The sequence below is a fragment of the Jatropha curcas genome, chromosome 11 (genome assembly GCF_041381405.1).
Source record: "Jatropha curcas cultivar XTBG-Jc1 chromosome 11, XTBG_Jcur_1.0, whole genome shotgun sequence".
NCBI classification, from domain to species: Eukaryota; Viridiplantae; Streptophyta; class Magnoliopsida; order Malpighiales; family Euphorbiaceae; genus Jatropha; species Jatropha curcas.
The window spans coordinates 2,798,935-2,823,548 of record NC_143161.1 but is presented as its reverse complement, the minus strand read 5'-3'; the positions used below and the strand labels follow the sequence as shown (position 1 = coordinate 2,823,548).

The window sequence follows — 24,614 nt, the reverse complement described above, 5'->3', positions numbered from 1 at the left end:
ATAGTCATTGGCTTTACCGTTATCTATCTAAAATAGTAATATTAATAAAATTCAAATCTATATATGTTAATAAAATAGTCATTGGAAGAGCTTTGCGGGTTGCAGCTGAATTTTTTTTTTATCAATTAGCAATTTGGTATATTTATTTTTTCACATGTATGGTACTACTAATTATTTCTTCTTAATTGTTTTGTTATTTAAAATTTAAATTAAATTTGGAAATTAGATTATAATCATGACTTAAAAGTTAAATTAGCACGTTATTATTGCGGAATACACCAAATGAACAGGTTTTAACTTGGTGCGTTACGGAGATATAACTCCAAACACATGAAAAAACATATAATGCCATTAAGAGTAAGAGTGGACTCAAATCAAATTATTATATTTAGCTCACGTTTATCTTGCTAAAGCTAGAATGAGGACAGCTTTATTTGTTCTTCTTTCATCCCTATTCTACTTATTACTATATTTAATTCTTCAAAAATTTTTATGTTATAAAGAAAACTATAAATTGATTAATCATTTTAAAATGCAAAAACATTAGGGCAAAATTAGAAGTTGAAATTTGGGAAAAGAGACATTCGCATTAATGGAAACATTTTAATAAATTAGACTCTCTTGTCTCATCTTTAATTCATTTTAGTTTCTGCCATAATAGGAGAAATAAGAATTGAGGCAGTAGATGATTTAAATTTTGGTTTGGATTTCTTTTTGTTCATGTACTCTCTTTTCCTAACCCAAGACAAGGAGTTATTCTTGTTTGTTCTATTTTGATCTTTTTGGGTTTCGGGTTGTTTTACTTAACATTTTTAGGTTAGATTTGGGTGTAGAGAGAAGTCTGATGTCTTGGATTTAGTTACCTTGTGTTAATAAAAAAAATTAATTTACTGATAAAAAAAATTCTTAAATTTTTTGGGGCACAATGTAATTTTATGCTAAGGAAATAATTATTTTTTGATCTTTTGGGAGAGTGGCCCCTAATTCTAATGCAGTTTTCCTTTGAAAAATATCATATACTTGGGTGTTGTTATAATTTTACCATATTTTTATCATAAGATGTAATTAATAATTTTAAGATGATGCAATTGATAAACAAATGGTGCAATTTTAATAACTCGCAACTTTATTTATTTATTATTATTTTTTTTTTTTTGAAGAAGCAAAGTTCGAAGATACTATTTTTTGTTAGACCCTTTGATTATAAATATAAAAATAAATAATAAATAAATAAATGGCTAGCTAGCTAGTTTCTGAACATGTGCCGTCCCCTTCTACTAAGTTTAGTTAATTGAATGTTCGAGTTGCTACAACAACAATGTCAACTACAGCCTATCCCTTCCTTAAATGACATTAATTTGCTCTACCATTCTATCCATTGAATTCAGTTCATAATACAAATTATGTATAATTTAAATAGAAAACTTTGAAGTTTCTATAGGTTTAAGCATTTTTATAACATTAATTATTGTAAAAAAAAAATTATATATGTAAGAGAATAACTCTAAAGATATTTCTTATTTGATGTTAGAAATTTGGTGATTTACAGCATGACATATATATGGCAATATGATTATTTGCAGTATGACAGATGGCCATTCACAGTTCAAAAGTCTATTATTGATAACTCTTGTTAAAATCATTTATTTTTGTGGCTATATAAGCATGCACTAACCTTAATTATTTATAGCTTCAATCTTAAGTTGTATAAGCAAAATGGCATCCTCATCGCATCTGGGTAATAGCCTTGATGAGAACTTCCAAGCAGCGATTAGTGTTCAGGAGCTCATAAAAAAGCCTATCCTCTCTGTCCCACAAAACTATGTTCAGTCTGATCAACAATCCTTCGATTCTGCTTCCTTTCCAATATCATTACCCATTATTGACCTGAAACTGTTGCTTTCTACTGATTCAGAACTTGAAAAACTCCACTCTACATGCAAGGAATGGGGCATCTTCCAGGTTATTAATTTTTTGTTTTGTTGTTCATGTCTTATATATGTGATATTAACAACAGAAAGTGCAGATAGAGTCAACATCTAATTGTTTTGAGATTTATGTATGGTTTAAATGAACAGTTGGTGAACCATGAAATTAGTTCTTTGCTGATGGAAAATCTCAAAAATGATATTGAAGAATTCTACAAACTTCCTTTGGAAGAGAAAATGAAATACACGATAAGACCAGATGGTGATGTTGAAGGCTATGGAACTGCCTCCAGATTAAGAGGAAAACTTGATTGGGGTGATAGATTCTATCTTATAACAAACCCTATTCATAGAAGAAAGCCTCACCTTCTTCCAGAGCTCCCTTCATCTCTCAGGTATGTTTTTCCTTTTCTAATTTTTATTTTTGGTTTATTTTTTTCGTGTTTCAGTTTTACCTATAATAACCTGCTGCAAATTCATCTCTCAGGATAGCAGTTTGAATAGTAATACCAGTCTAATTAAGTTACACCCAAAGAGTATTTAAATATTTTCTTGCTATTGCAGAAATAACTTGGAAAGTTACATACTGGAACTACAAAAGCTTTCCAGGAAGCTTTTTGGGTATTTAGCAGAAGCTTTAAAGATAGACGAAAAGGAAATGGAGGATATGTTTGATGATGGAATGCAATCAATAAGGATGACATACTATCCTCCATGTCCACAACCAGAGCTCGTTGTAGGCATAACTCCTCATTCAGACGCAACTGGGCTGACAATACTTAACCAAGTCAATGGAGTGGATGGTCTTCACATTAAAAAAGATGGGAAATGGAGTCCTGTGACCTTCTTTCCAAATTCACTTGTAGTGAACGTAGGAGACATTCTTGAGGTTGGTTGGTTATATTTCACTCTCTCATTTTAATTGCTTTCTCACTTCTCTGACAGATATATCAATATAAATAACAAAAACACACGTGATTTATTGAATCTAGTCTTGCATTAATTTTTCTAGTCGGAAACGCTAGAAGTTTACTTTTTGTTGGCTAAGTTTCATTTTTCAAAAATAGTAAAGATATATATGAGGGTGTACCTATAATCCAGGACAAGACACATGGATTTTCTTTTCTTTTTTTTAAATAATGTTTTAAAGTTATTGAACATTGACTTAATTATTTGACATTGGACTTGCTTTTAATCTCTTCTTTTTCAGATTTTAAGCAATGGGAGGTACAATAGCATTGAGCACAAGGTAGTAGTAAATTCAGAAAAAGAAAGGATTTCTATAGCATTTTTTGTGAACCCAAAAGTTGAGGCAGAGGTTGGACCTGTAATGAGTCTCATTAACCCAGATAATCCGCCAATCTTCAAAAGAGTTGGGATGGAACAATATTTCAAAGAATTCTTTTCTCGTAAGCTCAATGGAAAATCATTCCTCGAGCATATGAAGATTAATCTTGCTCATCCTGCAAATTAATTACCATCCTCTATGTTTTATATATATTTCCTCTTCAAAAAATTACTATAACATCTTAGTCTTCTCCTCTGTACAATCTGCAGATGGATATAGTCTTTTACAAAAGAAATAACAAAAATAGTTCAATAATATAGTGGTCTGTGTAATATGTTTGATGTACTATATAATATATTCCTTTTTAGAATTAAAACAAAGCTTCTTATTGAAAATATGTTCTACTTAATTAATATCTCTCATCTGATCCATGAAATTATATATATATATATATATATATATATATATAGTTCGATCCTAGTAAGTAAGGATTCAGAAAGATATGTGTTTTGACTAATAAATTTGGCCTTGACTAGTTTTATTTATATACACACATGTTCTGTGACATTATAATTAATTAATTAATTAATTAGCTGGTCATAAGAATGGTAGAAATTATTATTTTATTGGCTAATGGAAAGTATAAAAGCGTTGGGTATAAAACCATATAAATATACATATTACAAAAGAATGTGCAAGTTTTATTATCTCAATCACAAAAAGCTTAAGCTAGCAAAAATTATTCAGCTACAAGAATAAAAAATTGAAATTCCTAATTAATAAAAGAGTGATTTATTTCAAAAGTAATTACATTGAATTAGTCAAGTAACATATAAAAAATTTATTTATAAACATTTAATCAACATGATATTAGATAACTTAATATTTAATTAGATGTTTTATCATTGGAGGAAAAAGAAATATATAATGTGAATTAGACCATTTACTTACGAGAATAAATAAATTAGGTGATTGAATCGATGAAAGTAAATTGTATTTTCATACGAATTTTATGTGTAAGGTTAGAAATGGAATTTGAAACCAGTTAGAAGGATTTTATCTTTTTCCTGTTAATTTCCACTTCAAAAACTTTTTTTTTTTTTTTTTTTTTTACGGATCAAGCTGACCATTTGGGGCAAAATGTTTTTTTTCATGTTAACCATTTATTTTATTTATATTGCTCCTTAAAAAATTTTTGAAACATGCCAAAGATATAACACAATAAGAAATTTCAAATGTTAATTAACTAAAGATAGTGCAAAAAATAATTTTCTATTCAAATTTTAAATATAAATAATAGTAATAACAATAATAACAACGGCTGTTAAATACTTTTATCTGAGAATAGAGAAATGGGCCACAACTCGATCAAAATACAGGGCCCAGATATTCGGGCTTTCGGAAAATTTCTGCCCATCTATGTGTTGGTTGTCGCTTGTCGGTTTTACCCGATCCGGTCTATTTCTAACCCATGTATTCTGGATCCGTCTCTCTCTCTATAGTAACCTAACCCCTTCTCTGCAGATGAACGTAGAAAACTGATATTCTGCAAAGAGGAAAAGGAAATCAAGAAGAAGAGAAGTTTGATGCAAACAATGGTGGTGGAAGAGGCACAGAAGTCGTCGACAACAACCACTGGAGAAACACCTATACCAAACCCTATCCCTAAGGCAGAAGACGACGTTAACAATGATGAGCCGGAAGAAGGAGAGATCGTGGGAGACGAGGATTCTTCGGTTGAGAAATCCACAGCTGTAACTTACCAGCCGCACCCTCTCGAACACCAGTGGACGTTCTGGTTCGATAACCCTTCTTCCAAGTCTAAGCAAGCCACCTGGGGAAGTTCTATGCGTTCTGTCTATACTTTTGCTACTGTCGAGGAGTTCTGGAGGTGAAGGATCTTGTTCCTCTTCTTTCTTGATTGCTTTCACATCTTTTTGATCTCTTTAATTTTGTTCGGATTGGTTTATAGGTCTACTTTTTGTTTTGGTTATGTAATCGACGGTAAAAGTGATGTACAGGGAGGGAAATTGAGATTCCACGAATTTGATTAAGGAAATCTACTGAATTTGCTTTCTCGTTGAGCATCTCTTTTCTCTGTTTTAGGACATGATCCTTGAGGGAGATTAAGGAAATTCAAAGAATGAGTAGAAGAATTCTATAATTTGGTTTATACTGAAATTGGATTTTTTTTTTTTTTTTTTGGCTTGCAATTTTTCCTTTATCTTTGGAAATTGAATGACCAATGGGAGAAGTTTTTCCGACATTTAGTCGAGGTCTAGTTTTTATATTATGCTATACTTTTTATTCTTGATTTTCTTGAATAATCAGTGAGATTGCTTCATATGAAATACTTGTCTTCTAATCTGTTTTTCTTTTCTACTCCCTTCCCCTCTACTTGTCATAGAATATGTAGTGTGCACGAAAGTAGATTTTTGAGCTGCTTTAGGGGAGCATAATTAGATGTTTCCTTTCGTTGCCATTGGATTAACCACAAATGATCCCTTCTTTTTTTTTAAAAAAAAAAAAAAAAACATAAAATGTGAAGTGGGTTAATTAGGTTTGTTATTGTTCAGAGGAATCAAAAACTGGTGAAGCATTATTCAATATGATGGATATTAAGTGATATTAGAAATTGAGCGGTGGGTTATTAGAAGGGAAGAGAGAAAAAAAAGGGGGGGGTGGGGGGGGAGGTTAATTTTGGTTTGTGAAAGTGTCTGTTGTTGATTTGGCTGAGCGCGTTGGCTATTGGCTTTTACTTCAATTTCTTGTGTTGCTTGTAGCCAATTTTATAGGATAACCCGAAGTAGAAATTTAGGAAGCTGGATAAATTTCTTAACCATATGATCAGAAGCATTCTTTTGATGAGTAATGTGTATGCTTGTCCCTGTGCACAGCAAGATTTATTTTACATGAGCTTGTGTTGATGGCTATGAGTCTCAAAATGAATTACTCTTCTGAATTGGATTTTGGATGAAGATAAATTCACGTTCTTGAGCACTAGAATCTAAGAAATCATTAATGTGTGCTTGGTTTTTTAATATCCACGAATTCAGCTGCTTGCTCAAACTATATGATGTGTCACCTCCTGTTGTCTTTCTCTGATATGTATATAGTTGTGATGAGCTCAAGCATGAAATTTTTCCTGAATTTCAGTGTTTACAATAATATTCATCATCCAAGCAAGCTGGCTGTAGGGGCTGACTTTCATTGCTTCAAATATAAAATTGAGCCAAAATGGGAGGATCCTGTTTGTGCTAATGGGGGGAAGTGGACCGTAACCTTTGGTAGAGGGAAATCAGATACCTCTTGGTTGTATACAGTATGTTCCTATACTATTACAAGCTATTAATTAAACGCTGACTGCAGTATAATATGATAGTGCCTCTTATTTCTTTATTTGCTTCTTTTAGTTGCTGGCTATGATTGGAGAGCAGTTTGACCACGGAGATGATATCTGTGGAGCAGTTGTCAGTGTCAGAGCTAGGCAGGATAAAATAGCTCTTTGGACAAAGAATGCTTCAAATGAAGCTTCTCAGGTAATTAGTTGTTGCGAAAATGATTTTTTTCTTTTTTTCAAATCTTTGTAGTTAAGTTCTTCATGTAATTTTTTTGCCTTGTTTGTTGTCTGCCTGTATCTGAAATTCAATAGAGGAAACTATCTTGTATGTTCTTCTTATTGGGTGGCATGTACAGCTTTGGATCCTATTTCTTGAAAACAAATAGATGAGCATGACACAGAGTATTAGGTTGTTGAATGAACCAGACATGCTTGAATAGCTATATCACGCTCAAATATTATTGTGAAAAAGTATGTTTTTCTTACCCTATTGATAGCATGTTCTAATTAGCTAGGAACTGATTTACAAATTGTGTTAATTGGAATATCTCATGACTTGTTTGACAGTGGAGGGTATGTCTGCTACCTTATCCCAAAACATTGAAGAGTGAAATAAAATATATGATCATTCTCACCTGTTATCAGCAAATGCTCAGACGTTATATATTTCTTGACCTCAACTATATATTTTGCAGTTGAGCATTGGAAAACAATGGAAGGAGTTGCTGGACTATAATGACACCATCGGATTTATATTCCATGTAAAGAGATTTTTTTTTTTTCTTTTTTTGTTGCTTTTTTTCTTATCATTCATTCTCTTTTATTAGCCCTAGGTGAAGAACTAAAATTTGTGTTCCATTTTTTTTCTCAGGAGGATGCAAAGAAGCATGACAGAGCTGCCAAGAATCGCTACACGACATAAGATGCACAAGAGCCTCTTCTGCTGGCTATGCTGCCCGAATACCCTAGGGATCTAGATCTCACAATTGCTTAAGCGTAGAACATCTTATGAACACCACATACCTTTTTCGTTGTTCTATTTGGATATGTAAATACTATTTCCATTTTAATTCGAAGCTTTTAAATTTTGGGGTCATGTCTCTATCCCGATATAAAAGCTGACTGGTACAATTGAATCACTAAGCTCAGAATGTGGCATCGCTAAATTTTGATTTTCCATCACTGAATGCACTCGCATAGAGAGAGATGACCAAATATGATTATACTCGTAAAAGATTTTTTATTAATGAATTGTCAAGGCATTATCACTTCTGTACATTTCAAACTTTAATCAAATCATTCATTTCACGTCAAGACAATGCCAAACATTTAGATTTACGCTGACAAAAATTAATCATAGCACAGAACAGAGGTAAACCAGTCGACTATATTATACCGACCCTTTATAGACTTGCATTGACTACAGGGTTTTCACCCATATCTCTACAAAAATACATCCATTTACAAATATAATGTCTCTTCGCCTAACTGCCAAAAGCTATTAACAGACAGAAAGAAGAAAAGAAAAATAGCTCATCATGTTGGGTTAAATATTTCATGGAAATATTTCGCCTTCCTCTTCATCCCTATTTAATATCTCATCCTCTTCACCAGCATCATCCTTAATGAACAGACCCAGTTTTTCCAATGGGCTACGAGGGTCTCCAGCCACGTTTCCAGCTCTTCTGCTATCAACATGAAATTTGTAGAATAAGGTACCCCCACTAAGCATCTCAAGTTCTTTTAAAACGTCAAGGTTCTGCACTATCTCAGCAGTTTTTTCCATCTGGATCCAGGCAAAAAAGAATCTCATGAGAATACTATTATGAACAAAGCCATTAAACAAAATGAAACCTCAATATTAAATTTGTCAAAAGCAATTGCCCAAAGGTAAACCTTCTGCAATGCAACTCGAGCAGCTTCCCTTTCTTTCTCACGTTGCCTTTTCAACTCAGCTTCTTCCCTCTTTCGTGAAGCATCTGCAGCAGCTCTAATTTTGGCTTCAATCAAAGCCTTATCTGTATAATTAAAAAACTTAAATTAGCAGGGAGATAGATGCTAACATCTAGAAGAATTCCATAGGATCATGCATATACATGACCATAATTTCAAGTTCCAGAACGTTTCTTCCATCAGTTCATATAAAACTTGGCCTCCTAATATGGCTGATCCAAAGAAAGAATTCCCAAATAACATGAGGGAGAGGATCTCTTGTTTTCTCTCTTCTATCTCTGTGCATATGTTTTTATGGTGGGAGGAAGAATAAGGTTCGACAAGGTTGTTTTGGTTGGCGGATATGGTGGGAGGAAGAATAAGGTTCGACAAGGTTGTTTTGGTTGGCGGAGGGGGTGGGGTTCGAGGGGAAGGGAGGATGCAAGGTTGGGAAATAGATAAAAAGGTACTCTTGATGCCTCAATATACCATCCTATCTTATTTTCTAATCAGACCGAGTTTCTTAAATTACCTTCCTGCTGCCTCTTCTCCAATCTTTCCTTTTCCTGCTGCAACTTCAATGGATTAGCCTTATCACCCTGTTCATAAGAATTATCATCAGCCATGATGCCAACATTACTTCTGGCTTACTTTAAGAATAACTTACAATTTCCTAATAAAGGAGAAAGGAAGGGTGGAGGAAGGACAGGGTTTACTTGATCCAGGAGTGTCTTATGCTGCGCTTTCAAGATTGTGGCTGCAAATCGATGCTTTAGCATTGCAGCTCGAAGGGCCTTTGTCGGAGACAATTGTACATCTAAAATAGGTTGTCTCCATCCTAAACCAAACAAGGAAGGAGAGAAAAATTAATGAAGCTGAAACAACAAATGTAAAAGCTAAAGTAAACAATTAAGGCTTAAGTCAGCTTTATTATTATTAAGATAGGCCAACCTTCTGCAGAAGTTGCATCTGTTGCACTAGTCGTAAGCTGAGAACTGGGGCATATATTTTCATCATCCAAAGCACTTACAGCCCCTACACATAGATTCAAACAGAAACCCATTAGATCACCCACCAATACTAGCAGTAGAATATCAGAAAATTACAGAGTATAAGACTCTCTCACCATCAGAATCTGGATCTGACTTGCTTATCTGTGAAGTTGACATGTGCTTCCCCTGACAACCCTATATTTGAACTCAGTTTAAATCACACATGGCAGTTCACACAGACATTATAAATCACAACAATGGACATGATGAAATTACCGATACTGATGGCTCTGTGCTGCATGCATGGTTATCTCTGCCTGATGACCTCTCAGATGATATATCTACACCAAGGAGTCATTATAAGTAAGGTTGTCAATTAAAATACTTAGAACACTGACACTGAGTAAAAATACGAATAAAAAACCTGAGGAAGCATGGGTGGAGTCGCTACGAAGGCTACACTGGCAGGTAATACTCCCACATGTGCCACATCCACTAACAACAGGGCTCAATGATTGCTTGACATTGGCAGAGCCACAAGCACGTCGACCACCACTATTAGTGCCTATAAGACACATTGCTAATTAGCTCCAATAAAGAGCCATAAAGCAGAAATTTCACTCTGCCACTTCATACCTTTGTTAGAATCTCGTTCAATCACCTTGCGAACACAACTCTCCCCTGGCTTAGAAAGTTTTACCTTCAAAATCAAAAACAAATTTCAATAACATACAAGAACATCAGAAATGCCAGATAGTACATAAAGACGATGTGCATACAATAACATATTTATAAATGGGATGGCAAAGATACAGCAATCATGACATAATAACATCAATCAAATATGAATCAAAACGACACAACTCATCAGAAACCTGCAAGGAACAACTTACTTCTTTTCTAGCATGTGATAAATTATTTGTTGCCTTTGATGATTTTTCCCTTTTAGCTAAAACAGCATTGTGAAGAGGGGCTGTTCCAGGACAATTCTTTCTTATATCACTGACTTCCTCTGGCTTTCCAGTCAAAACTTTTCCACTGCTGGGATTTGAAATTTCATGATTCCATTTCGCCTGGAGAGATTTCCACCTGGTCTCAAAAATCTTATTCAGTTTCTGCGCCATTTTGTGGACATAATTTGATGGAGGATTATATAGGATGGCATTAGAGAAAGTCAATCTGACATCAGCCGCAAACTCGTTGGTTCCAGAATACATAGTCTTCTCAAGCTTGGATTTTACTGTCCCTAAATCCATGGGTTTTGATATAATTGAAAAATAGTCAGGAATATTCAGTGCCACTGGATCCACTGGATCCTTGAAAACCCAACCACACGGATTATTTATGAGTGATTTTACAAGTGAAGAACACTGCTGTGTCACACTGCGATCCATCTTCTGCCTCTTCTGTGGTTCAGCCTCCATGATCAATGGCGGGCCACGTTTATTAGACCCTGACCCCGTAGGTTTCTGCTTCATATTCCGTGTCTCATCAGACCAATGATGATAATTCTCAGCCGCATGACGTGCCGACACACATGCCTTTATCCCAGGAGCAGATTCTGATATTTGGGAAGAAAACTTAATCTTCAACTTCTTTGCTGTAACAGTCTGAGCAGCAATCATTGTGAACTGCAAGAACACAAGATATGTACCACCTAAATTTCCAGGTTCTACCTCCTCAATGCAACGACACTGAACCAATCAGTGCCCTATAAAAAGAAAATCAAAATGCATGAGCAGCAACAAAATCCATTGGAAACCTGTAATAGTTTTTCAGTAAATAAGTATTTAAACTAAACGTACTACAGATAATCAAATATAACAGGAAAATTAAATAAGAAACATGAGCAGGTATATATAACATATTCAATTTTCCAAGGACAGTGACCAGTGAGTTAAGCAGCAAAAACCATGAAAGGAAGATGGCTTCCAATTTAATAGATGCAAGACCCACGAAGAGCGCCCATAAGATGAAGATAATAACAGACTATATCAATTTGCATCAAGAGGCTCGAGTTAGTTAAATACAAAAAAAAATTTAAAAAACAAAAAAAAATATGGAGAATACAAATCAAATCAAACCAAAAGGTGGAAATAAAAAAAAAAAAAAAACAATGATTTAAATTGCAAAGAAATACAAAAAAAAAATATTGGATTACAGAAATCATGCAAATTAGAAATTAATAACTCGCTAAACCTTGCCGGAAAATCAAGATTCAAGACCCCCCCCCCCCCCAAAAAAAAGAAAAGTCAAAATCCGAGCTTTCACGCAATCCGAATTCTGAACACAAAAAGAAGGGGAAGAAGAAAAATTTTCCCCGACAAGAATACAAATCACTATACAAAGATATTCCGACTAATACTAATCAAATATTCCTGATAAAAATTTGAAGACCAGGGGATAAAGGAAAACAGTAGATTTGCTAGTTGCTCCCCACGAATCAACCAAGAAAAGCAAGACATGGAGTAACATAAACAACTACATAATAAGGAATCGGGGCTATGAATACAACTTACCAAGATCAAAGAAGAGGCCGTCGAACAATGGATCCGCTTCGATTCGGAGAAACGGGAGAAACAGAGATAACTAATACGCACCGCTAGTAGATCGCTGTTATGCAAAACTAACAGGTTGAAAGAAAGAGTTGAGTAGAGTAAAGAAGGGTTTATAGTGGAGACAGAGAGTGAGCTCCCGCTAGGGTTTTTGGCTCTCTCTCTCGCTCTCTACTCTATCCCTAACTCGCTCATTGACGCGAGGAAGACCTTGGGTTTATCATTGGAATATCCGTAAGTAATTACCTCGTTCTGATAAAAGGACCTTTATGCCCTCTGTGTCGGTTTGTGTTTTGTTTTTTCCTTTACAAATATCTAATGTGTTGTTCTATTAAGGTAAATTATTGTTTAATCCTTATGGTTTAGTGAAACTTATAAATCATAATTTTTATTCTCAAAAAATAATTAAATAATTTTTGGATTTTAATAAACCATTTTTTTTAATTTTTTGCTATAAATTATCAATTTGATTTTTAATACAAAATTTAAAATTTCTTTTTCATACATCTACAAAATCAAAACCCTAAATTTTATTTATTTTATATTGAATATAATGGGGAAAAATTCATAAATAAATCTGATTAGAAATAATAAGTCAATTTTATATTTATATTAAATTATTAAATAATTTTTATTAATAAAATTTAGTTTATTTTCCTGAAATCATGTACAACATGATAAAGGGACTCTTAATTAATTTCTATCAACAAGTTCTATTTTATAAATTTTATCAAACTATTAAAACTAATAGTAATTCATCTTTTCTTTATTTTTTGATTCAATAAAAAATGTAAAATTTCATGAGCCAGATAAACTATATTGAGTGGTTTAACCACTAATATTTTATGAATTTTCCAAGTCAGCGTAAATTTAATGATCATTTAAAAAAAAAAAAAAAAAAAAAAAAAAAAAAAAAAAAAAACATAACTATGATAATTATGAATGAAGTAGAATATTGGTGACACATTTCTTTTTTTGGGTGTGTAATCGTGAAATAAAGATTGAAGCTAGCTAATTATTATAACTATAGTAACTATAAATGAGGAGTGACAAAATTATGTAGATGAATACAAAGATAATGATTTGATCAAATAGGAAAATAAAAAGGAAAATAATTATAATTAATACTTCTCTTAACGATAATTAATTCTTAACAATTTTGGGCGTGTGGCTGCACTGTTTTTGGAAGTAACAATTAATTCTTAACAACCTTGTCAAGTCTCTGAAATTTGGATTAGATTTACAATAGTTTATTCATTTAAAAATTTTAAATCTTAAAAGAAAAAAGCAGCAGTTTGAAACAATAACCATTAACATAAATCAGAATTATAAATGCAACTTTGAACTCCTCTCAAATTATACATTTTTAAAACTAATTTTCTAATTTGGAAACCATAACATATTCAATATGAATATTAATGCTACAGACCCTCTCTCTGTGTGAGATATCCCACTAAAAAAATTATAAAAAGAAAAAAAAATTACAAACATAAACCTCTCAGTATTCCTAAATATATGGGATAAACCCAAGGCAAAACCAAAATCCTAGCAGCTCTGCATTCCCTTGAATAATTTTGAGGCACAAAATGCAACCTAAAAATGCTACCTAAGTCAGAAATCACTAGCACATGAATGAGGTAAATGCTCATCGTCGGCCTCTTCTGCCCTTCCCCCTATTCCCTCTTCCGCGACCTCTAAACCCTGATCTGCTGGACTTTAGCCCTAATGACGGGACTCCCCTCCTCTTTTCATTCCTTGGTTCTTTGTCCTCATCCTCCTTGTACTTCGCCGAGCTTCTAGTAATGAACGAAATCTCTCGTGATCCTCCTGGTCCCAACTTCACATTATTTGGTAGTCCAGAAATCTGCCGGTCATCTCCAAGAGCTGCCACCCTCTCTCCAAGAGGACGAGACTCTTCCCCTGCAAGTGATACACTGTTCCAGAATGCTTCTGCATGCCTCTCATCCTTCACTTCGTATAATCTACACATTTGAGTGAACTATGTAAATTAGTAACCTGAAAATAGCCACATACAATTGCAAGTTCGACCACGTGCATATATTTGTTTCCCCAGAGGAACAATCCGGAGGACCAATTTGAAGCTTCCGACTGATATCTGAATATTGATTGCAGATGCATAACTACACTTAAAACAGGCTATTACAGAAACGTTACCTTGGAACTCGTGATTTCTCCTTTATTTTTTTCTTGTCATTGCCAGGCTCATCATCTTCTGATGACTGCGATGAGGCATCGGCATCACTCAAATTCTCATCTTCACTAATAGGTTCAAAATGCTCCTCTACCAATGATGGTTGCTTCTTCAAAGCCATTGGATGTAAAGCCAAATACTCTCGTGACTCTTCATCAATCTCGAAATCCTAAAAGAAGAATAAGATGAGCTAACATTTAGTATATAATTGACCACATATAGTAGTCAGAAAAATAAGAAAGCAATCACCCAATCAAAATTTGAAAGCACAAGCCACAAGCAACCAGAAAGAAACAAGTGCAGAACAAAAAAAAAAAAAAAGCTGATTTCTTTCATCCAGGCAAAAATCTATGCCATGGTTGCATAGATTGCAATTTTTTCCCATGCAATAACCAAGCCCAATATGAGATTGAAAAGCATAAATGATATTTTTTTATATGATTATAGCAACTATATCTATAACTTCCTCAAAATCTTTGAATCAAAATGTTATTGGAAACAATGTTCCATTCAGAAATTTTTTATGCTACAACTGCTTCTTTTAAGCTAGGGAAGCATTCAACAATCATTTTGATGAGTATCATCTGGTGAACAAAGAACAATAGATGAGAAGAAAATCCCGATGAATTCAAAGTAGAACTACCAAATTATCAGATAAGATACCTTATTTTCAAACATTTTTGAAAATCTCTCATCTTTAAATATCTCAGCGCCAAGTCCTTTCTTTTTCTTGGATGCTCTTTTGGTCTCAGTTTCATCAGTTTCTTTCTTTTCATTCTCAGCTTCTTCATTTTCAAGGATACTAGCTGCCAGATTACGGTTGACCTTTGGTAATCTTCTCCTGTCCAGCTGCAGGAAGAAAAAGTAGTAAGAATATACATTCTACACAAGCAGAAGTGACCTCCATGTCATTCCCATTCGAGACCAGTCCAAGACCTTAAAGAACAATTTATGTATGGCGCTTCTGAAGCAATAACAAACACGTAGTATGAAATACACATAATATCAGCAGCATATAATACATATGTTCATATACACATACAAACTGTTTTGAATAGCCAGTTCCAGTCTTTATCCTTCAAGGACTAATATAATGTTTTCTCTGGAAATCAATTCAGATTCACAAAATCATATCCGCTATCTTGATAACAATTACAATTTCCATGCCAACAAGATATCAAATGATATTTACTACATATAGTGCAAGAAACCAGAACTCACCTTTCACAAGGAAGGTAAGATTTTCTAATAACACACTTTACATTTAAGTCCAGTAAACTATCCAACTCATGTTAAATATAACATGTTGGATATCTTAAAAGGAGATGAGAAGGAGGGGAAATCAATTTTATCATGTCAAAGATTGATAAACCATAATCATGTTTTAAAAAAAAAAAAAAAAAAAAAAAAAAAAAAAGAGGGAAAATGCTCTCATAAGCAAAAGACAATATGAAAAGTAGGAGATGATAATAAAGAAACTCGCTTTAGGATGGAACGCTAACCGTAATTCTTCGTCCGAATTCAGCTTCCAGTTTCTCTCGTTTCTGCTGCTCCATATAAGTTTCATACGCAAAAGGATCTGCCCATGCTTTTGCCTGAATAAAAATCCATATGAATTAATATCATAAAGCAGAGAGAGGAAAAACATTGTTTATTGCCATCAATATCCATAAGGGCACTTGAATAGAACCTAAAATTACTTTGAAAGACACGAATTATAAAGTTTCAGATCACAAGATAAACTTGAATTCATGATCAACTCAGAAAAGCTGTAAACTACAAAAAATAGATTCAGTAAACATACACTCAAGCTTTTACTCCTGAAGTAGCTGGGAAAATAGCAGACATGCCTAAAGACAAATAACCTAAAGCAAATTGATTTCACAGAAAATCCAGCTGAGACAAAGAAAATACTATCAACAGCATTTTCAGATAAATATAGCAGCAAAGAAAAGCTGCCATCAATTATTTATTATATTTTGCAAACAGGTCAGAATACTTTATCCCAATTTAATCTGTCAGAAATATTTATTTGCATTACTGCTAAGATCTTGATTGATAAGAGCATTGAAACACAACCTCACCAAAATGTTGCTCCAGCATTTTCTTTTCTCACAAACAAAAGCTTCCTCACTTAGGAAAAGAAGAAGCGTAAGAAAGATGGCTAGCTACTTGCATCTTTCACTAGCATTTTTGAGTTTTGTCAAATAGCAGGTAGCATACAACATAAAAAGCAAAAACTTGTTTTGAATCCAACCTTCTTATACAACCGGTAATCAATGAAGAACCCGTGCATGTAGGCCCTTAGAAGATTGGTGCCAATTAAATTTGTTAAATTCAATTTTTCAAGATCTTCTTTTGTCAAAAATTTGTAATCATCATATATGCTCATTTCTGGTTTCTCCTCCAGTTGCTCCTGCAAAAATGAACCCAAATGACATCATCGTCCTGACGAAAAGATGCTAAACAAATCTAAAAGGAGAAAGCCAATGATATGTCAAAACAAACCGTTGTATTTTCAAGATCAGCACACCACTTAGGAGCAGGTCCCAAGGAAGGAATATAGTAAGATGGTATCTGGCTGCACTCCAAAGCCAGCAACATCAAACCACTGTTTTTGAACACACATATATCATTTATGCTTCCAGCTGTAGGTTCAATGCTTGTCATACCATCCCCCTGAGAATGAACAGCTTTTTTTAGAAAAAAAAAAAACCAAGGATATATTTTCACATGATGATTAATATTCCAAATTTACCTGATCAAAAAGGACTTAGTAAGTGTACACAGGCACATACAATTGCATAAATTGGCAAACTTTTTTTCTTTTAAATCTCGGAAGGCAACGAAAAAGCGACCCCCTCAACCGCCCAAAAGGGAAAAAAATAATAATTTTAACAACCACAACAACTTACAGCAGTAAAATGGAAATTAAAAGTTGTAATATAACTAACTCTATAATAACTTCATCCTAAAATGTAGTAAGATCAATAGCCTTGGGACATGCAGTCGGTCCATTTGATGCATGTTACTGAGACCTGTTCTCAGCAATCAAACACCAGATTGATGTTGAAGAATTAAAGGTGAGTGGTGGTTAGGGGTCAAATTTTTGCTCAAACTGTTTGGACATGTGAAAATTCACAAAACTTCAACTCAGTTGAATTATGTTTTGCCAATTCTCATGTTTGGAAAGGATGTATACACAATTATTTTAAGCTTTAAAAAAATAAAAAATAAAAAACTCTTCTTAAAAGAAGTGAAGTCATACCAAAAGCAGCTTAATTTTGCAAAAATTTAATTCATTTAATGAGGCCTGCTTTAAAGAGATTCAACTGAACCTACAAATAGACTCTACAAAAGGAAATTGTGGACAGACATGAGTGATAAATATGATAATGGCACAAGAAGATTGATTGATGATATGTTTATCCTCTCTTTGGTGGCTTAGTTATCTAAGAAAAATCCGAACCTTTTCCTAAAATCATAACAAACAAAAATGCATCAAATCAAAGAGATTCTGCAACTCATTAATCAAAAGGATGAAGGGGCTAAAGAAAAAGGATATTCCTTACCGTCTCAGGGTCCCATATTCTAACTATATGATTATCTGTGGTAATTAGCTTATCTCGTTCGCAATTGAGAGTTCGATGCCACTTAATGTCCAATATTGGGCTGCCATACCTATGTAACAATAACAGTGCTTCCAAGGCTCATATATCAAAAGAAAAGAAAAAATCATATCGTCATAATTGAAGTGCAGAAATATAATAACTAGTAAGAACGAATAGACTCACATATGATCCTTAACACGTATAGGATGTGAGGATCGCAGATCATAGAGCAACACCTGCATACCGGACAATATTAAAACTAACTAAACTGAAGCATTAAAGGGTCTAATAACCCCAAAGCACTAAATCTACAAAATCAACTTAAAAAAAATGGAAATGCAAAACCTTGCCACAAACAGAGAAAATAAGGGTAACAACGATAAGATTAAAAGAAAACAAAGTTTTTACCCTCCTCGAAATTAGGGTATAATGAATTTCACCTCACAGGAAGAGAACGAAGGGGACTAACTAATTACATTTTCCTGCTCTTTTCTCTCCTAAAAAAAAGGGAAAGAGATTTGGTAGCAAACAAAATGGGAAGATTCCCCTCTAATATCCTTCCTTCAACTCCATTAAATTCCTAGCTATACATAAATGTAAAACATTTGGAATTTTCTATCACAATTGCTCTCCAGACTGAGCATCCGTGCGTCCTTACTTTAGCATTCAATGCCAACCCTTCTATCACTTGAAAAGGAATTCTAAACTAGTTGATAACCTGATGGCTGCATGCAGATGGGTTTTACTGGGTATACCGCCTCACTCATATTTTATATTAGATGTATTATCTCAGCCAATAAAGCCAAATAATATAGGTGATCAAAGTGAGATTGTATTGACATTAATATAATGAAATCATACCTTCCCGGTGCTACTTCCAACAGCCATCAGGAAACCCCCATCCTCATCAAACTCCAATGCAGTGATCTCCTGCAAATCAAGACAATAGTAAGAAAGCATGTTCAGAGAAATAAGCGCAGACATTATATTATCCGTAATTACTTGCATACAATGCTAAAATACTAGGTTCCCTTGCAATTTCATCTTTCAAACATGATAGCCAGAATAAATTTCTATGAAAAAAGTCCAATCATGTGCAGGTCTGTCCACATATGGTGCCCACTACCCATAATGAACAAAAAAAAGACCCGCTTCTGATCTAGAACTTCCAAATAAGTAGTTGGGGACAAGCCTTCAAAAGCATATCAAGACAAAAACTATGAACACCCAACCAGTGGTTTGGACTCTCAAGTCTGCAGCACTTAGGGTGCCAAATCAAAGAAAAGCATTTTCATTACATTTTCAACAAGAATCAAATTCAAACAACACAGTTTCCATAACATGGATTATGATGCAGGAAACTTACGTGGTCGGTATCACCAGCAGGTGCAACAGCATTAATTCTACCAACAGAAGATCTCATCCTCATATCAAAACATTCGACAGCACCATCCTCACCACCACAAGCAACCAGCCCATGAAGCTTGCTGAAATTATTAGATATGAACCATCTCAATTTTGCTTAATGATATGTCAACAACAAGAGATATTAAGCATGAAAGTATAGTAGGATTCATCAACAACCTACGACAAACTATATTTAGAGCCGGTGATTGCGTGTTCAGTGAGGACATAAATCGTCCCTGCAAAAGTGGAAGTAAATAATTTCAGTAATTCCAGTATATGCTATAACATTTTATAAGGATCTTAGACACCCCCTAAACAAAGTTAGGTGCATTTTATTAAAAAATAGAACATATTATATTTAGACAAGAAAAATTTATAATTTATAACAAAGCACAAACTAGCCAATGTTTGCTTAACAGAAACTTAAAAAAAAAAAAAAAAAAAAAAAAAGGCCAGAACAACCAAATACTCAAAGTTTGTATGTGTAATTGCATTTTTTTTTCCACAAAGGCTGAAGTATTTCAGAAAAAAGAAGTTTCTGCAGCAAATGCAATAAAGCTGGAATATGCAACAATCTTTTACATTGTAAAGCAATCTTTTTATTATAAATAGATTTTATATATATATATTACCAACAAAAACATCAAATGCAATAAAGACCATCACCACTTACTAAACAATTATGAAAACATTAACAAAGTTATATACCTGTTCCAAATTAATCCGATATAAATCTGGAGATGAAGCAGCACAAAGCAAGTCACAAGACCAGCAATCATATGCAATATCTCTTCCCATCCTGCGTAATATAGATGCATTATTGAGCTTTTTCCACTCAACATATTTGAAAAGAAGAATTTCATAGAGGGATAAAAAGAGAATGGGCAAAAGGGAGACGAAGAGTTAAAAAACAATACATAACTTATGTCGGTCAACATGCAAAAAATCCAACAGGAGAATGTCAAGATCAAGGAAGCGAATTAGCGACGAGAAAATGCAAGGTTCATAATTGCAATTCATTCCAAAACAATGGTCATAAACCATAGAACGGAAGAAAATTCTTGTCAGGAGAGATTACAAGCAAGGAAAGCAGGAAGCAATTGATAAATACCAAATGACTGTACCTTTAATTTTAGGCATAGATGACTTATAAAGAGAAACAAGAAAAAGATAGTCAACATATTAGGAAAGTTTTTACTGCATAATGAAGTGAATCAACCTGCATTTCAAGATGCCTGAATAGTACATAAATCTCGGGGAAAATGTATTATAGTAATAAACCACAGTGAAATTATAGCATAAAACACATTGCATGATAAAACATGAGCAGGAAGATAAGTAAATCATAGCTAAAAAAAAAACAACCTTGGTATCCGCAAGCTGTAATGTTTTCCATATTTTGCATGTAGGCAAATGGAACGATCAGCACATAAAAATGCAAGCTTTGAATAGTCATCATCCAATATCTGCATGAAAAGACAAAAATCACCGGGTTCACAAATATAAAAATAAAACAGAAAAGCACTTCTTTTTACTCACTCTATATTTTCCCCTTATTTTCCTTTTTGATATAATGTAAAATAATTTCAAAATTTTTTTCTGACCTATATTTTGTTGCATTGCTATTAATTTAATCAGAACGGATATTAAATTGCGTGGATGCGTATTTATTTATGCTAATTACAAAATCTTTTTCTGACTTGTATTTTTTCTCCTCTTCTCTCATAATCCCCTTGACTTGCAAAACCATGATTTAAATTGCGTGGATGCAAATTTATTTATTTTCTGTCCAAATTAATGGCAAAGTTATTACAAGAAGAGGAAGGCTCCTGCTACAGTCCTAGTGAAGGGTAAGCCAAGTGCCAACCACATTATGAAATTTAATAGTGAATGAAGAAAGGCTTGTTGACTCGCACTTAATCAAAGCAAAGTTTAATGAAGAGTTCTTGACAATTAAAAAAAATATCAGTTGAGATTCCTAAATTCAGATGATCCATAGGCCAGGATACATTTCACGGTTATGCTAATTACAAGTATTTGTACCTTGTCGTAATTCAATTAACATGCATAGAGCCTCAAAAATTAAATTCATTTACTGCATTATAGTATCTAGGAATTTATAGCATGCCTGAAAATCAAGTATCTCAGAATCCAAGTGTCTTTCGAACTTCATTGATAATTCTCTTAGTTCGTATACCTTGACTTGAGGTGGGTATATTCCTGCATTTCACGAAACATGTAATTCACTGAGAATGAAGGACCAATCTAGACATGCACTCATTACCTAATCCTTTTTCAGAATTTTAAATAAATAAATGAAAACTATAAACTAAACTCTGAAGCACCTGATGCAATAACATACTCTCCATCAGGAGTTACTTTGATTTTGGTAGTTGCAGTTTGAAACGTCAAGTCCTGAATCAACTCCACTCTTTGCTGATAATCTAAGAACAAGCAAATAGACAACAACAACATCCAAATAGATATAATAAACTAGCTGGTTATATTATCTACACTATCTAGGGGGTTTGAAGCTAGGATTTAGCAGAAATTTTTGGAAAATAAACAAAAACTTTTAATCAAAAACAGAAATCAAGGGCGTACTTATGTCTTTGCGTAGAGCTCGTTGCTTCTTGGGATCAAGCCAGGAGGCTATAGAGCGCTGCTGCGATGTAATAGAGTACATCTTCACTCCGTTGACGGAGGTCGCCTTCATGGGTCCTCCAACCGTCGTCATTTTTTTTTTTTCTTTTTTGGTTGAGACTTCTTTCTTTCGACTCTAAATAAACAGAACTTATATATCAGTTGTTCTGATTTGGGTTGAGCATTTAGAGCTAGGTTAAGATTTGATTACTTCTTTGGTGCTTTTTTCTTGGATATCAAATTTTCGATGTTCGTTTCTGCTGTGTTTTGTTCTTGCCACTTCCCTATCACAGACGGTGGAGGGAGGCAGGGCGAACTTTAGGTATTGTCAGTAATTTCCTCCTAAAGACGAACCTAAATCGGTATGGTAAACACGTCAGCACGCCATGTCACAGCATGGTCCCTCTCATGTTGCTGACATGGCATGTACCGACCCAGCATACCAATTTTGTAAAATCGGTTATCCACAATCAATGGAGGTTTTTTTTTTTTTCTAGACCCGATTAATTGAAGTAATACTCCGGGCAATACAATAGGGGAATAACACTCGTTAAATTAATAAAAATACTTATAATAGAGAGAAATTAAATTCGAAACATCTCACTCTTCATATAAATGATTAATCAGACCACAGTGATTGAAGGTAAATATTTACCATAATAAACTACTACAATTAACATATTTTTATTTTTTTATAAATTTTCAAAATTGTCTATTCAGAAGCTTTCCAAAATTCTTTTTCTTTTGGTCTTTTTTACTGTACAAATGATATCACAAATTCATAAATCTAATTTCATTCATGTAGATGTATAAATTTTTTTTATTGTTATTAGTAGAAATATTCATAAATAATTTCCCCAGTTATTGATTACAATTTTACAAGCTCACTTAATCAATAATTATGAACATTATTAATATTAATTTATTATGTTCATATTAAAAAATTGTGTTCTAGCTGAACAGATTACTAGGCCCAACTAAAACTAATTTCAGCCCATCTTTAAGACATACACTGCGAGCTTCTTGTTAAATCATCTAAATTCTAAAAATTTTAGAAAATCAAGATGTAATTTTATGGAAATGGTCCTTGTAATCAATCAGAATAGGGCCCACGAAAAAAACCTGGACAAACCCATATTAAGAAATAACAATTACCAGAACATCATCCAACGTCCAATATAAACAAAATGGAATGGATTTCTTAAACCTTGATGGAAAATATTGGAAAAGTTTGCATTCAGAGTCAAAAATTGCCATTCCCGATAGGAAATTAAAGAAGTGAAAAGGATTGTATAGTAGTCTAAATAAGAACGATAATATGTCAAAATATCTGGACTACCGGACCAAAGACAAACTTCATAAAAACAAACCATTCAATAAGAAAGAAAATGCAAAATTCATCATAAAATTCCTCTGTAATTATAACTTCTCTCCACTAAAACACTAGAAGATTAGGACATTCTTTGTGCAGCCTCCTTCGCTAAGACTCTCTCCTTAGCCTTGGTCTTGGCTTGAGATTTCGAGCCCATAATACCACCACCCCACCTCTTGCGGTGCTCATCGAACTTGTCATTAAAGTTGGCCTATATTTAATTGAAGAGAAGTGAGACTTGTGATACAAAAACAAGTGCAAAGAAATATAATAATCCTGTCACTGAAATGTTTGGCCTAATATGAAACAAGCAAGAAGAAAAAACTTGCCCCTCAGTGTCTAACAACAAAACAAAATTGCTTAAATGCTGAAGGCAAATCTTTAATTTGTACAGATATTTAAGTATCAATTCAAAAAATCATGAGAAATACCCCTAGTGCATGATATCATATATGATAGTGCTTTTATAGCCTAGTGTTACCAGACATATGATGCTGTTCATTACCTTAACTGCCTCCAAAATCTTGCTAAATTCCAGCTTATCTTCATTCTTCACTGATGTAAGGCATAAAGCTGCAGCTGTTTTCTTGTGCACAATCTGTTTTTTTATCATGAAAAGTTCAGAAGAACAAAAATGGTCAGTTTTTTAACTGAAACTAGTTAAAGAGGATCATTTAACGCAACAAATAAGTGCACAAAGCTCACCGCTCCAAGTCGTGACTTGCCCTTCACAATTGCATAAGGGACCTCCATTTTGCGGCACAGGGCAGGCAACCAAACAACAAGCTCGATTGGATCAACATCATGTGCAATAACCACCAATTGGGCCTTGTTCTACAAGTATAGGATAGAATTTGTTCAGGAAATACTATATGATATGTGATGAATCAACATTACCACGTGCATGCAACTTCTGGTCATTTGATACAATAGAGCAATTTGAGAGTAAGTTACAACAGTGCAAAGGCAAAATCAATGACTATAGCCAGACAAGTATTTATCAAGTACATGCGAGATATGAGAAATAAACAGAAAGAAAGGCTGAAAATAAGCAATCCAAAATCTATTTCTCCAATATTTTCTTGAAGCATTATCTTACCAAGAGAATTCAAGATAATTCCCCAGATAAGCCAACCAAATTGCCAAAAAATGCATTATCCCTCATTTACCTACTCAGCAAGGAGCAGGAACACAATAGATATCAAAATGCATACCTGCTCAATGAGATAAGTGACATGGTTAAGCCCGTATTTGACTACAATGGGTTTCTTTGATTCCACAGTTTTCCCTTCAGCTTCAGCTTGTGCTCTTTGGAGAAGTCTTTCCTTCTTAGC

The 24,614-nt window shown here is 33.8% G+C and overlaps 5 protein-coding genes across 7 annotated transcripts; 2 read left to right on the top strand and 3 right to left on the bottom strand.

Moving 5' to 3' along the window:
* The first annotated feature begins 1,708 nt into the window (after window positions 1-1,708).
* Window positions 1,709-3,606, top strand: LOC110008627 (protein SRG1). The gene is made up of 4 exons (XM_020685447.3): window positions 1,709-1,962; window positions 2,079-2,323; window positions 2,493-2,817; window positions 3,139-3,606. The coding sequence occupies exons 1-4, from the start codon at window positions 1,717-1,719 to the stop codon at window positions 3,400-3,402; spliced, it is 1,080 nt and encodes a 359-aa protein (XP_020541106.1). The 5' UTR covers window positions 1,709-1,716; the 3' UTR covers window positions 3,403-3,606.
* Window positions 3,607-4,540: 934 nt separating this feature from the next.
* EIF4E (eukaryotic translation initiation factor 4E) lies at window positions 4,541-7,652 on the top strand. The gene is made up of 5 exons (XM_020685448.3): window positions 4,541-5,107; window positions 6,373-6,538; window positions 6,630-6,755; window positions 7,252-7,317; window positions 7,428-7,652. Exons 1-5 carry the CDS (start codon window positions 4,803-4,805, stop codon window positions 7,476-7,478), a joined length of 714 nt encoding a protein of 237 aa, XP_020541107.1. The 5' UTR covers window positions 4,541-4,802; the 3' UTR covers window positions 7,479-7,652.
* A 273-nt stretch (window positions 7,653-7,925) lies between these two features.
* LOC105649739 (DNA-binding bromodomain-containing protein) lies at window positions 7,926-12,250 on the bottom strand. Of its 3 annotated transcripts, none has more exons than XM_012236481.4 (11): window positions 12,000-12,250; window positions 10,374-11,242; window positions 10,117-10,180; window positions 9,905-10,045; window positions 9,757-9,821; window positions 9,615-9,675; window positions 9,440-9,523; window positions 9,205-9,326; window positions 9,021-9,087; window positions 8,453-8,574; window positions 7,926-8,342 (listed from the first exon to the last, which is right to left on the bottom strand). In XM_012236481.4, exons 2-11 carry the CDS (start codon window positions 11,103-11,105, stop codon window positions 8,112-8,114), a joined length of 1,689 nt encoding a protein of 562 aa, XP_012091871.1. In that variant the 5' UTR covers window positions 11,106-11,242; window positions 12,000-12,250; the 3' UTR covers window positions 7,926-8,111. The 3 variants fall into 3 exon arrangements, with proteins under 3 accessions (XP_012091871.1, XP_012091872.1, XP_012091873.1); XM_012236482.3 differs by having other exon boundaries at window positions 10,374-11,191; XM_012236483.4 differs by having other exon boundaries at window positions 10,374-11,111.
* Window positions 12,251-13,329: 1,079 nt separating this feature from the next.
* EDA7 (embryo sac development arrest 7) lies at window positions 13,330-22,238 on the bottom strand. The gene is made up of 16 exons (XM_012236480.4): window positions 21,870-22,238; window positions 21,611-21,709; window positions 21,394-21,485; window positions 20,631-20,731; window positions 19,974-20,064; window positions 19,443-19,501; window positions 19,225-19,345; window positions 18,720-18,788; window positions 18,042-18,094; window positions 17,820-17,928; window positions 16,756-16,926; window positions 16,505-16,663; window positions 15,750-15,842; window positions 14,911-15,096; window positions 14,211-14,416; window positions 13,330-14,017 (listed from the first exon to the last, which is right to left on the bottom strand). The coding sequence occupies exons 1-16, from the start codon at window positions 22,000-22,002 to the stop codon at window positions 13,681-13,683; spliced, it is 2,079 nt and encodes a 692-aa protein (XP_012091870.1). The 5' UTR covers window positions 22,003-22,238; the 3' UTR covers window positions 13,330-13,680.
* Window positions 22,239-23,178: 940 nt separating this feature from the next.
* LOC105649737 (large ribosomal subunit protein eL8y) lies at window positions 23,179-24,614 on the bottom strand (the record flags this gene model as incomplete). The annotated part of the gene is given in 4 exon segments (XM_012236479.4): window positions 23,179-23,491; window positions 23,786-23,878; window positions 23,986-24,114; window positions 24,495-24,614. Coding segments are annotated over 4 exon segments (474 nt in total), but the record flags the coding sequence as incomplete, so codon positions are not given.

Excerpts from the sequence above, each read along its gene's own strand:
- LOC105649739 (XM_012236481.4), bottom strand. The coding sequence starts at position 11,105 with ATGATTGCTGCTCAGACTGTTACAGCAAAGAAGTTGAAGATTAAGTTT. Across the intron at positions 9,822-9,904 it reads CTCCACCCATGCTTCCTCAG|ATATATCATCTGAGAGGTCA; the intron begins GTTTTTTATTCG and ends TCCTTGGTGTAG. Across the intron at positions 9,327-9,439 it reads AGATGCAACTTCTGCAGAAG|GATGGAGACAACCTATTTTA; the intron begins GTTGGCCTATCT and ends TGTTTGGTTTAG.
- LOC110008627 (XM_020685447.3), top strand. The coding sequence starts at position 1,717 with ATGGCATCCTCATCGCATCTGGGTAATAGCCTTGATGAGAACTTCCAA. Across the intron at positions 2,324-2,492 it reads GAGCTCCCTTCATCTCTCAG|AAATAACTTGGAAAGTTACA; the intron begins GTATGTTTTTCC and ends TTGCTATTGCAG. Across the intron at positions 2,818-3,138 it reads ACGTAGGAGACATTCTTGAG|ATTTTAAGCAATGGGAGGTA; the intron begins GTTGGTTGGTTA and ends CTTCTTTTTCAG.
- EDA7 (XM_012236480.4), bottom strand. The coding sequence starts at position 22,002 with ATGACGACGGTTGGAGGACCCATGAAGGCGACCTCCGTCAACGGAGTG. Across the intron at positions 17,929-18,041 it reads ATACGTGTTAAGGATCATAT|GTATGGCAGCCCAATATTGG; the intron begins GTGAGTCTATTC and ends ATTGTTACATAG. Across the intron at positions 15,097-15,749 it reads AATTCGGACGAAGAATTACG|CTGGACAGGAGAAGATTACC; the intron begins GTTAGCGTTCCA and ends TTCTTCCTGCAG.
- EIF4E (XM_020685448.3), top strand. The coding sequence starts at position 4,803 with ATGCAAACAATGGTGGTGGAAGAGGCACAGAAGTCGTCGACAACAACC. Across the intron at positions 5,108-6,372 it reads ACTGTCGAGGAGTTCTGGAG|TGTTTACAATAATATTCATC; the intron begins GTGAAGGATCTT and ends CCTGAATTTCAG. Across the intron at positions 6,756-7,251 it reads CTTCAAATGAAGCTTCTCAG|TTGAGCATTGGAAAACAATG; the intron begins GTAATTAGTTGT and ends TATATTTTGCAG.